Source organism: Papilio machaon, chromosome 2 (genome assembly GCF_912999745.1).
Source record: "Papilio machaon chromosome 2, ilPapMach1.1, whole genome shotgun sequence".
Classification (NCBI taxonomy): Eukaryota; Metazoa; Arthropoda; class Insecta; order Lepidoptera; family Papilionidae; genus Papilio; species Papilio machaon.
In genome coordinates, this window is record NC_059987.1 from 5039778 (window position 1) to 5052970 (window position 13193).

The 13193-nt window shown below is 34.0% G+C and overlaps 1 protein-coding gene across 1 annotated transcript; it reads right to left on the reverse strand.

The window, feature by feature from the left end:
• Nucleotides 1–953: 953 nt before the first annotated feature.
• Nucleotides 954–12027, reverse strand: LOC106708962 (serrate RNA effector molecule homolog). The gene is made up of 16 exons (XM_045684870.1): nucleotides 11822–12027; nucleotides 10924–11175; nucleotides 10498–10683; nucleotides 9592–9658; nucleotides 9201–9399; nucleotides 8691–8776; nucleotides 8451–8607; nucleotides 7678–8009; nucleotides 7459–7599; nucleotides 6940–7140; nucleotides 6443–6730; nucleotides 6243–6356; nucleotides 5811–5954; nucleotides 5519–5670; nucleotides 4857–4967; nucleotides 954–1143 (listed from the first exon to the last, which is right to left on the reverse strand). Exons 1-16 carry the CDS (start codon nucleotides 11959–11961, stop codon nucleotides 1065–1067), a joined length of 2649 nt encoding a protein of 882 aa, XP_045540826.1. The 5' UTR covers nucleotides 11962–12027; the 3' UTR covers nucleotides 954–1064.
• Nucleotides 12028–13193: the final 1166 nt, after the last annotated feature.

The following is a 13193-nucleotide window of genomic DNA, read 5'->3' on the forward strand; positions in this document are numbered from 1 at the left end:
TCATCAGCATATCTTTTACAAACCAGTTTAATAATGAATGTTGTTATACGAGAGGGCGATTGGAAGTCATTTTAAAATTGTTATTTTACGTAAATTTAAATGTTAAATAGAATTTAAACTTATGCTTGAATGGTTATTAAATGTTGTAAAGTAGATAAGAAAAGAAATTAAGTGCATTAAGGTCTAATTTTTCATGTGAAAAATAAAACTTGTAGGTATTAAACATTATATATACCGATATATATATATATATATATATATATATATATATATATATATATATATATATATATATATATATATATATATATATATATATATATATATATATATATATATCGAAATTAATATATATATATATATATAATTTGATATAGGTTACTCGTCTTTTGTGGGGAAACGTTTTTGTTGAACTCAACAACTGCTTACCTATGGAATGTGTTCCCTTGCTATGCAACCGGAACTTATATAACCACCGTCGCTTCCTTGTATATCGTGAAATACAATGTCATTAACATTTTATGTTTATTTCATATTCATTGTTCTCTAGTCTCTGCGGTCAACGATAAGACAATACATTAAAATTGGCAACGCTCCCATTTGATCATGTCTGTCACACAGTGACGCTACCTAATTGTATTAAGAGTAGGTAGTTTATCTTCTTTCCCTTCATGAGATCTTAAAATGCTATTTCCCCAACGAAACAGTATATAACAGCTATTTTATTATTTAGACCTTATGAAAAGAGACTCAACTGCCTTGCCCAATTTTTAGCTCATCTTCTATCTACAAAAACGACTGACAATAAAAGTGTGGATTCAGTTCCAAAAAAAGTTGCTTACTATTTTGATCTCCTTTACCTCTACAGCGTTTTTAACAAGAAAATACCAACTGTTTTTTTAACAACTTTATTAAAACTAATATTTGAGACATATATGATACTATAATGTGGCTTATTCTTATATCAATTTGTAATTCAATAATTAATGTGTGCAAAACTAGTGTATTTTTATTTCTGATGATAAGTTTACGGGACAAACGTATCTTGTTAAAGTATTGTTGTGTTAAATGAAGTCGTCAGGTTCGCGCGGCGCGTCCAAGTCTCGGTAGTGAACGACCGGGCGGAACTCCGCGGCCTCACCCCTTCAACATAAAGCATGCATTAGAAAAACGCTTGAAGGTAGACTCAAATCGCTCAAATACTCGCAAACAAAACTACATCTTGCATTTAGTCAGTATCAGTGGAAAACCTTGCATTTATAAATTACAAAGCATGAAAATTTTGCTTTGAACATTATTCCTGTCTTTTGTAATCAAAATTTTCGGTTCCTTAAACGAAGGGTTCTTAATAACAATCAAAGCAACGTTCTGCTAAGTTCCACACTGACCTGATAAATATGTTTATTGCTTACTTTTACATTATAAAGAACTCTTAAAAGAATTAAAATTGTCTCAAATCTCAGCTTCCCGGGAACAATACAGGGTTAAATGTTAATTAAGAATTAACAATAAAAAAAGTGTTTTCATAATCTCTAATATTTATTTATTATCTCTTAACTACAACAATGAAATTATTAGCAAAATGAAATATGTACTTATCGTTAGATGAACTATCAAAAGTTTTAAAACAAAATTATGACAACATTGATTTCGCGCATGAAAATTAATATTAGAGAAAAAACAAAATCAATATATTAGTCGACTTGAAATTCTTTTTCATTAAAGTTTATTACATACAGTAAAGTATTTAGTACAAAAAAAAAACAGAAAAGTATTTTAGTGCAACAAATGAAAATTGTGACACGGTCAATGTTGTGATTCCTCTCAATAATTTGACACAAACTGTATAAATACGTCAAGTTTTTTAAAGTTATGTTTCATACCAAATTGTATAATTCAAAAGGTAAAAATTTTAAGAGTAATCAAATTAACCAGCTAGGAATGTCATTGTGATTAATATTGCAAACGTCACAACTTAGAATATGTCACCATTGTCCGGGAAGTCGAGATCGTTGTATGCAATAATGGGCCGGGACCGATCCACGTTTTCCCTGCAAATTATTCCTCAAAGCTTAAAACTTATTTACATATATAATGTTTTGCAATATAATTTCATGCGAAAATGGTAAAAGCAAAATGTCAATAGAGTAGCGTCTCAGTTGATAACAAACGACTGCTCTGCAAAGATAATAACAAAATGTGTGAAGCATATAGAGCAAATGCTAAGGTCAAGCACAAGCAAGTCACGTAAAAATACGGGCCCGTTTGTCTTCGCTCATTAGATACTGGGCGTTTGTATAATAAACTAGCTTTTACCCGCAACTCCGTCCGCGCGGAATATAAAAATGCACACAAGATAAAAAAGTTCCTATGTCCGTCTCCTAGTTCTAAGCTACGTCCCCATCAATTTTCAGCTAAATCAGTTCGACCGATCTTGAGTTATAAATAGTGTAACTAACACGACTTTCTTTTATATATATACTAGCTGCCGCCTGCGACTCCGTCCGCGCGCAGTTAAAAAAAAATGAAAAATAGATGTTGGCTGATTCTCAGACCTACTGAATATGCTCACAAAATTTCATGAGAATCGGTCAAGCCGTTTCGGAGGAGTACGGGAACGAAAACTGTGACACGAGATTTATATATATTAAGATAGATAGAAGATGCTCGCGTGACGTCAAAGTCCCATCCAAATCGGTCCAGAGATTAACCCGTAATAAAGAGGCTTTGCGGACAGATATATAGACAGACAAAAATCAAAAAAATAATCAAATACATCACGTGTACAAAAATATGATTTTCTTTGCTCGGTATTACAAACAGAAACTCCAATTTTTTTAATGTGTATAGATTAAGTTTGCATTTAGAATATTATTAAACATTTAAATGAAAATAAACAAAATTACTCCTCATTTCTTCGTTGATCAATAAAACTGAATAAATTTATCGGGTCATATGGTGACATTCTAAAGGGCAATATTAACATATACCCACAAACACGCTTGATACTAATGATACATGGTTAGGAATCATCTATTAATCACGCTCGAAAGTGAGGAGGCATTTGGAAACAATGACAAAACATCAAGAACGGAGTTTAGGATGAGATATCACGTGTGTTTATCATATTGTTATATTATTATGAATAATGACGATTTTTCGTGCTTTTCACTACAAGTTTTCGTTTTAGCTACAAAAATGTACATATTTTTACACTACCAAGCGAGAGTAAACAGAGGGCCTACAATGACGTGTCACGGGTTATCTCGAAAGGAAAAAAAGGAACCTTTATAGGATAGCTTTGCTGTCCTGTACGTCCATCTGTCTGTCTGGTCCTTTTTTTAATTTCGTGTATTTAATTGGATCAGAGAAGTAACAGGATGGAGCTACTAATTAGCATTATAATCCACATTTTAGAGATGCTATAACGCACGTAATTTTTATTAACTAATAACCTTTCGTCCGACTTTATTTAGATGTGCAATAAAAAAACGAAAAAAATACCTCTTTTAATGTCAACACGAGAATACGTGCAAATTGTTGCAAATTTTATATGATAAAAATAATTTAGATTTTTTTGATAATATTATTTGACGCAGGACTTATCAGATGAATTATATTTTGCATCGTTGCTTCTCAAAAAGTTAGATTAAGTAACTTACAAAGTTGTGTTAGATTATTATTTCCAACTAAAATTATAACAATTTGTAAATTACTGTTCGTTGGCAGAACAGAATTAACTGCTAATACATTTAAAAAAGGAACAAGGCCAAAAAAGGCATGTAACAAACTCAACATTATCTACAGTTTCCTTTTCCATTTGAAAAATGTTAGTTTTATGAGAATAATGATATAATGTTACATACTTGTAATACAATATTCCCGTAATAAGCAGGATGCAGTTGGAATATATTAAAGATAAATCCATATTTATCAAAAACACGTGTTAATCTTAGATAAAGATGCAGTAAAAATATTTGTACAACTACATCATAATTGTGCATCAATTGTACATCTAATCATAAGTCAGACTTCCATCGTCAAGTAATAAAATATTAAAACTTAATTTATACAAAATTGTTGTTTGTATTCTGCTATTTCGAATCCGGATTGAGAGCAAAATTATTATTGTTATGTTGTTTTGGTGAGATATTTTTATTTGTAAAAGAAAAACGAGATTTTATTGGTCGTAAAAGTTTTGAAAGGTCATATAATAAAGACTACATTTTGAATTTGATTAGAAATACTGATGGGCTGAGTAATTAAAACTTATTTGAAAAATAAATTATTGATTTTCAGATTGTTTATTACATCTTTTTTTTATTAAAAATGTCTAGACACAAAACAATCTTTTTAACTTTTTAAATAAAATTTAGTATTTGAATTTTCTATTTGTTATAGGTATCTAATGAGCGAATCATTCAAACAATGCCCCATTCTAGAAATGTGACGAAGCATCCAAAAGTAATCTGAATGTCACTATCTTCAGAATCACTTTAGAAAATGTTGCAAAAAAAGCCGATTTATTTAAAAAAAAAAAAACTATTTCCAAACAATAGTTTTAAACAGATTAATGAAAGATAAACTGTAACAAAATACTAAATCAAAAAAGTAATGTTTTATACTAACGACCTATTCATAAATAAAATGAATAGGTTCTTAGCAACATATCTTTTGGTTTGTAAGATACAAGTTATGAATTGAAATTTCGAACTCCATTTAGTATCTATTAATATGTGATGGTTCAGTTTTTTTTTTTTTTTTTTCAGGAAACGACCATTACATCGACTATATATTTATTTACAGTTTATATCTGTATAAATAGTAAAGCATTGCATAGATAATGTAGATGTTACCTGGGTCGTGAGAAGCGCGGATGTCGTGGTGCGTAGGGCGCGGGCGGGGCCCAGCCGCCCCAGCCCCAGCCGCGTGCCCCCGCGCCGCCACCGCCCGGACCTCCGCCGTACCTATCAACAAATATTAACATATACACTAACAATTTCATTTCCCATTTCTTTAAAACACTTGTTATTTATTTCATCTAAGTAACGTTACTACTTATTCACACAAAAATCAAGAAAAATATACTAGTCAAACATTATGCCTGTTTTACATAGCCAATATAGTAGAGGTAGCAGGTATGGTAGAGTAGCACTGGCCTGGCATGGACTGTATAGATACTGTCCTACTATACTGGCATAATGTAAGCCTGGCATCATCCGTACGTACGTATGTGAAGCTTCGAATCATTAAATAAAGCTTAAATTGTTTAAACTTTCGTGAGACATCATAATTAATTAATTTAGAAACACACTCGCCCTGAAGATGGACCCCCGATGGGTCCGAAACTAGTCGGTGCCGTCACCGGACGATCAAACGTGAGTTAAGCCGTTTCTTAATTAATTAATTAAATAAAGCTGTTTATTAAAATCACACTACTAGATTTAACATTTAAAGTTAGTGTAATATTAGTGTATACAAGGTGTATGATAGAGGCTGTGTGTGTGTATGTGTGTACGTGTGTACGTACGGTGCGGGGGGCGGGGCGTGCGCGGAGTGCGGGTGGTGGGAGGCGGGCTGCGCACGCGCCGGCGGCTCGGGCTGCTGCGGGCGGCGCACGTCCCGCACGTACGCGTTGAAGTACGCCACCTCGCGGCGCACCTCGTCCACCTTTACACCATCAAATATATTTATCACATTGAATCTACGCTTAGTGATCCTGAGTGACTACTAAATAACTATGCGTATGTCTGTAAGGAGCAATGGTTAACGTGTCTTTATAAGTATACATTTAAAAAGTATTTAATTACCTTTTCAGCATGCTTGTTGAATATGTGTTTTCGAATAAAATCTGGACCTTTAAACTTTTTACCGCTAAGAGGGCACAACCATTTGTCCTTCGACAACTCTTGAGTGTTAGCTTGGATAAATTTCTCTACTTCTGCATCAGGGTCCTATTGTATAAAAAAAATATTTTAATCATTTCTCATATCATTTAAAATTTAAATACAACAATAAAAAATATTACAGTCAAAATCTGTTATAACGACATCGAAGGGACTACTCATATTGAGTCGTAAAAACCGATAGTTGTAACAACCGGTGACAGGTATTAATAGGAAAGATATGTATATAACATTCAGCCAGGACCTTTGATTTTGGTCAATTTAACCGGTATGTTGTTCTAAACGATGTCGCCATAAACGGTTTTGACTGTATTTCCAAACACAATGTTACGTTACCTTTATCCCCAGTTTCTGCAACTCTTCATCAGATAATGGTTTAGCGTCTTGCAAGAATGAAGACATTTTGCTTTCAAATGATTTGATATAGTCTTGTATTTCTTGTTGCGTTGGCTTAAACGAAAACATACAGTTTAAGACAAGTAAATAACAAAAGGCATTAATTACATAATTTATTTTTACATGTAACTTTTTAATACCTTATTAGGTGGTGGACCAGAGCGCGCGTGCATGATACCGCAGCGGTTGGGCATTTCATCCTCATAAGGGTACTCGCAATGGTTGTAGTAATCTACAGAGTGGACGATGCGTAAATACAGGACGAGGCGGTCCAAAACGCGAATCAAATCTGGATCAGGTTGCTCCGTAGTACTGGGTTCTGAAGACGCTTCTAACCCAAGTAATTCCTCCTCCTCTGTGGACGCTTCCTCGATCAGATGCTCCGTTATCTTATGCAGCACTGGATTCTTCGAGTTAAGACTGAAGTTCTGTAAATTAGGTAAATGTCATCTAATTGCTCTGAACTTAGCATATTCCACGTTGCTACGATTATTTTCGTATTAGCAACTCGCGAGGCGTGAAGGTGGCATTGAAAGTGTTAATACCAAATAACAAGAATATTTCTATACAACGTTCGAATTATCTGAAGTATCTAATCGTTTATTAATGTTTGTTGATTGTATAAGATGTCAGTTACGTCAGGCGATGTTTGTTCAGTGTTGTCAGCGTCGTTGTCGGTCTGCCAGAGATGTGTGCGCGTGTCAAGGAGATGCGCAAGTCGTGCGGCGAGACGTGCGTCGGCGCGCAGCACTGGCCGCTCCAGCGTCACCCCCGACACCGCGCGGATGCGCCGCTGCAGGTCTCTGTTCACTATCGCGCCCAATTCACACTCGCGCAGCTAAAACACATATAAGGGCCTTATCATAAAAAACTTACATAGTGTTTCAAATACATTTTAGCTTTAACATATGTCAAACTACTTGCGAAATGCTGTCTAGACCAACAAATAATGAAGTACTTTTTTATAATATTAATGGGGAAACACATTTCCATGGTAACATCCATATACGTATCAGCGTCAAAGGGTTAAAACACGTGTTTAACTAAACAGTGTCTAAATATATATTATTTGGAGTAATACAGTACAGTGTCTCATTATATTGTGAAAAACAAATAACAGTATCAGTGACCTATGAATTTGTGACAATGTACTTACGCGTATGTTATTGAGGTTCCAGCAGATGTCTTTAATGTTGACCTCACGGCGGAAGGTGACCCAGCCGCGCCGGAACCAGCGCCGCTCGGGCAGCGGGTCCGCGAGCGCCACGCGCAGGAACCCGCCGTACCGCTTGCACATCTAACAAACGATACAACATTAAAATTGAAAGATAAATATTTCAATTAAAACAAAAAACTTCATTCGTAATATGCTTACAGCCTCAACTTCCGCTTTAGCTATAGAAGGCGCCAAATTTCTCAAAAATATCGAAGTAGTTTTGTGCAAAGCTCGAGACTCCTTTTTCTCTACAATAACATCATTTGTGCCTTCTGACTTTTCTTCTTCCGTCTTTTCTTTGTCCTGAGCGGCTTTGGGTTCCTCCTCAATTCTTTCTACACTTGGGGACTTTTCCTTCCGTTTCGGGGACTTGTCGGGGGTCTTGGACTTAGATTTAGATTTCCTTCGAGTGGCGGATTCACCCTCGTCTTCTGAACTAGACGAAGAGGAACTAGATGATGATGAACTAGAAGATGACACGGCCGGTGGAGCTGAAATAAAATGTGCACAATTTAATAAATTCTTGTAAGAATTTTCTTTTCAACAATAACCACAATACCCAAATGTTTGAGAACAGAAGAACTATACAAAGTATTCTTTTTTATTTAAACTAAATAAACTGTAATTTCATATATAACACTTTCCTATTTAAGAAAAAAAAGATTATGTAATAAAAATTTTAGGGCCATTGTTTTTTTTTTATTTCATCTCTCACTTTAATTATATATGATTTACTGCTGATGTTACATACCTTATGACGCTCCAGGGAAGAAGACGCACTCGCTAAACTCGTTAAAATCGGTCATTTAGGCTCTAAGTGCTTATAATGGAATTTACATACATACCCTACGCTACACTAAACTTATATACGCGCGAAAAACATTAACCTTTTTGACAGTAGGGTAATCATTTTAGGTGTAAAAATAACTCACGAGGTTCCTTCTCTGGTGGTTTTTCTGCTTCGTTGTCGCTGCCGGGTTGGGAATTGAACCTCGAAAACATCTTGGCCTGTTCCTGAAGTTGACGCAAGTGGGGATCTATCTCCATAGTGAGTGGTGCAGTTGGCTTGGGAGACTCTGCTTTCTTGTCCTATTTAATAAATTCCAAATTACAAAAAAGAAAGCTGAATTATGATTTGGATAGAAATCTGACAGAAATTAAATTTTTCAAACCTTATCTTCCTCTGGTTTTTCTTTCTCTTCCTTAACTTTAACTTCATCAACATCAATTACAACTGGCTTCTCTGTATTGATTTTTTCTGAAACCCAAAAAAAAACATGTCAAATAAATTAAAAAGTACTATTTGATGTACAGAAAAAGTTAAAAGTAATATTCATCATCATCATCATCATCAGCTCACTATACGTCCCCACCGAGGGGCTCGGAGCCTACCCCAATTTAGGGGTGACTAGGCCATAGTCAACCACGCTGGCCAAGTGCGGGTTGGTTGACTTCACACATATCATTGAATTTCTTCTCAGATATGTGCAGGTTGCATCACGATGTTTTCCTTCACCGTAAGAACGTCGGATAAATGTACATATGTAAATCGAAAATCGAAAAACACATTGGTACATGGCGGGATTCGAACCCAAGACCTGCAGATTGCAAGTCAAGTGCTTAACCCCTGAGCCACCGACGCTCTTGTAATATAAAAAGTAATATTGATTTATACAAATTACCTGGTTGTTTCTCAGTAGTAGTTGAATTTTCCTGCGGTTGCGGGTCATCAAGTGCCTTCAAGTCTTCTTCGGTGCCACCTTCCAACTTGATGACCACCGTATCAAGCAGTCTCACTAATTTTTCAGACTTGTCCACATCAACTGTCACTTTGTCTAGTTCCCCTTGCTCCAATAACTCCAGGAACACATTTAATCTGTTCTGTTTGATACAAAATGCAACATTCATTTAGTAAATGTAAAAAACAGTTATTATCAAGATATGGACTTAAATCTGTTATCAAAATAGAGTTCATTTCATACAACAGGGTAAATGAACATTAAATTTGAATTGAACATTGTTAATGAATGTAAATAATTCAACATAGATTCTGTAATTTCAAAGCATATTTACCTTCAATGCTGCCAACTGCTCATTTTTACGTTTTACAGATTCCTCTGGATGATATTTGATCTTGAACCTAGAAAATATAAACATTATTTAATTTTAATAGTAACAAAGAGTTGATAATACTACAAAAATAATAATCACAATTAGACCAACTTCCAAGATCATTCATATATGTACCATTTTATTATTGATAACTTTACAATTATGATAACACATTTCTGAATTGTTAAAATAAACATAGACACAAATAACTATTGTTGGAAAAGTGCAGTAAAAAAACAAGGAACGGAAATTTAAAATATACATAACACTGAAAATTACAAATTATTTGGAACTATATAATATTGAGAAAACCAAATGAAAATTGGTCTAATAACCACATACAGCTCTTGTTTTATCCACATATCTGTTCATAAAAAAGGAAACTAAAATGACATTAAATATTTAAAAAATCTTCAGTCTCACCTGCTCCACACATGTGGACTATTTAAACCCTACCCCTAACATAAACGAAACCTGCAGCATTGCGCGCTACAGGTCAACGCGAGAATAGCTAGCTACACACACATTTAATTTTTGTACAAAGTTTGATTATAATTTTCGTAACGATGTGCAGCAAATCCACGCGAATACGCTGTAGACTGTAGGGAAAAAAGGTTACAATTAACATTTGCGCAGTAACATTAAAAAAATCTAGGCAAACTTACAGCATTCTAAATTATATTTCAAACACAAATTACAAACAGGATTGCAGTAAGTTGTTGCTTAGATTTTTTTAATTACCAGCAAATAAAGGAAAGTACACAACACAAAAGGCTCATTGTATTTAGATGGTTCACATTTTTTAACAATCCTCTCAGAATTTACCTATTTTTAAAGTTAGCTAAAAAAGAAAGATGAATTACATACCATTCTTCATCTTTATGGGCAACAAAGAATTCATTGAGCTGTTGTCTCCTGAACTCCAATTTGTATTCATTATACTTCTGAATAGAATCATCTACTGTGATAGAGTCATCTTGTGCAGCCAGGAAGGCTTTGAAAGACATCATCGTGGGAGGACCATCTGAAGGCCCCATCGGTAAAACTGCATCTCTGTAATTAAATTATTTTATACACATAGAGTAATTGCTAATTTTATGTAACATACAGTGAACATAAATTATATTATAGGTAATCCCTTCAGTCCCTTTTTAAATTAACACATTTTTAAAAAAATCAAGGACCTGTTAATTTATTCAAAATTATTAACCAAATTAACACTAAATGGTCGAGGCTAGGCTATCTAAACAATTGTGTGGTTTTTGTAGTAAACATAACCAGTTAAATACTGACCTTGCCGGTACAGGTGGCATTGGTTGTCCATAACCCTGGTGTGCTGGATGTGGGCCAAAGTGATCATGACCCCAGCCATAGGAACCGTATGCATCATGAGGCATACCTCCATATCTTCTATCATCTATTGGCCAGTCAGGTCTGATTCTCTTACTTGGTGGTCCTTCTCCTCTTATAGGAGAATACCCGCGGCTGGCACTCGCTCCTCCCCTGTAGTCTCTGTAGTCAGGACCAGAACGACCTCCTCGAGATCTTCCCACCCAACAATCTCTGATATTATTTCAATAGTTTTAAACTTATAATTTACCTACTAAATTACTTGTGCCATTTAAACACCTTAACAGCTTTAAAAAAGCAGACACCACATTTATTTCTAATAGTGAGGAAAAATAAAAAAGCTATACATGTAAAAACATGAAAGATTGTAACAACTAAATACAATTTAGCAACAAAATAAAAATAACTAGGTCACTAAACTGATCTACAAAAAAGGAAAGCCATTAATCAATTCCACTGAATATTCTAGTAAATAGTTGTCTACCTGATTTCTGGGGGCTTGCTGAGTAAGCATAAGAAATAAAAATAAATTTAATGAATAACTACTTATAAGACATTAATTTATATTTCTTAAATGAATTGGTGTACCGATTCAAAATATTTAGTGATACTTTACAACATTTTTAGTGCTTTTCATTGTAATTATTATTAATGCTGTTATACCTTCCAACTAATGCAATGGAACGTTTAGTAGGTTTAGAACTTTGGATTGGGACATCAGGATGTTTGAGGGAGTGAGGTTGGGATCTGAAAATGATATTTTGATAGGTAGCATAGATTTTCTGGCTAAAAGGACAAAGGAAAATAGGAATTGTTAGAAATAGATTTTAAAAATATTTACCTTTCTGACCATTCTTCTCGACCACGGCTCCTCTCTTCTCTGCGATCGCTACTTCGATAACTGCTTCCTTCAGCAGTCCCTCTTTCGCCACGAAATTTATCGCGCCTTTTACGGTCATACTCATCATCACTGTCAGCCATAATGTTTAATGTATTAAGTCTATCTTACTGTTATATGTTAAAATTTGTGATTTATAGTTACAATTTTTATTTTGTTAAAAAATAAATCGTAAATGACGAACGTAGCCATTCATGCACAGATGAAAAAAGAAAAAAAAAACGACGTATTGTTTTTGGTGCTGCCAGTTTAAAATAATGTGATGTTTATAAAAAGCTTTGCTATACGGAAATAATGACAAAAAGTTAAAAAATCTTTCACAAAAATAATTCTTGCAAGAGTTTAAAAGCCACGAGGAAGAACTTTAATACTATCTGAACCTCTATCAGCAAGTGGTGAGGCAGGCCCTAAGTTTTTCAATTGCAGTGAATAGAGAATATGCGTGTTAAAATACATGAAAAATACAAATCTTTTTTACAACAAAAAAAATATATCCATTTTAGTGGGACGTGCATATTCCCCATTGTGAGCTTTCAAACAAAATCATGCCATTTATCGAATAATAATATGTCAACGACATCTATCGACAATTTTTTGCATCTGAATCAATCTGACGATAATTAGAGAAGGAGGTAGAAGATATTATTTAAGACTTGATTGTGTCTTATTTCGATAGATTGGTTCACTATCAGTAAAATCTACTAGTCTTCTAGTTATTTAAAAAAAATGGGACACATCTGCAAGCACTTCCCTTCGATTAAAATATTTTTAATCAAAATCGGACCACCAGGGGCGGAGATTCGCAGTAACACACATAAAAAAAATACAGTCGAATTGATAACCTCCTTCTTTTTGAAGTCGGCTAAAAAACAGAACAGACTGGAAGAAGATGGAGGAGGCCTTCACCCAAAGTGGGATCCATATTTGAATATAACAATACTATTACCTAACAAGTAACAACTTTGACTACCAATACTAATAATAATAACTAAAATAAGTTTAAAAGCAACAATACTAACAAAACACAATTTTAAATATGGAAATAAAAAGGCTTATTATAATGTCTTATTTATTGTACTTGATATGAGAAACGAGAATTGGTATCATTTTGTCTGACTGCTAAAAATTTTAGTTTTTTAAAGGGACAGTCTAAAATTGTTTAGGATTCCGTATGTTCATTGTAGCAACATTGCGATAAAAGTGAGATTTTCTTCTTTGTTACACAGAAAAAGCCATTTAAAAAACCACAATCTTTATTTTTAATAAAAATAACACAATACAAATAATTTTAAATTAATTAAGATATATTTTGGCT

Bases quoted from the DNA above. Each gene is read 5' to 3' on its own strand.
- LOC106708962 (XM_045684870.1), bottom strand. From the start codon at position 11,961: ATGGCTGACAGTGATGATGAGTATGACCGTAAAAGGCGCGATAAATTT. The intron at 8,608-8,690 runs GTTTGAAAAATT...TTTATTAAATAG, and splicing joins AAAAACCAGAGGAAGATAAG to GACAAGAAAGCAGAGTCTCC. The intron at 1,144-4,856 runs GTAACATCTACA...TTTATGTTGAAG, and splicing joins CCGCGCTTCTCACGACCCAG to GGGTGAGGCCGCGGAGTTCC.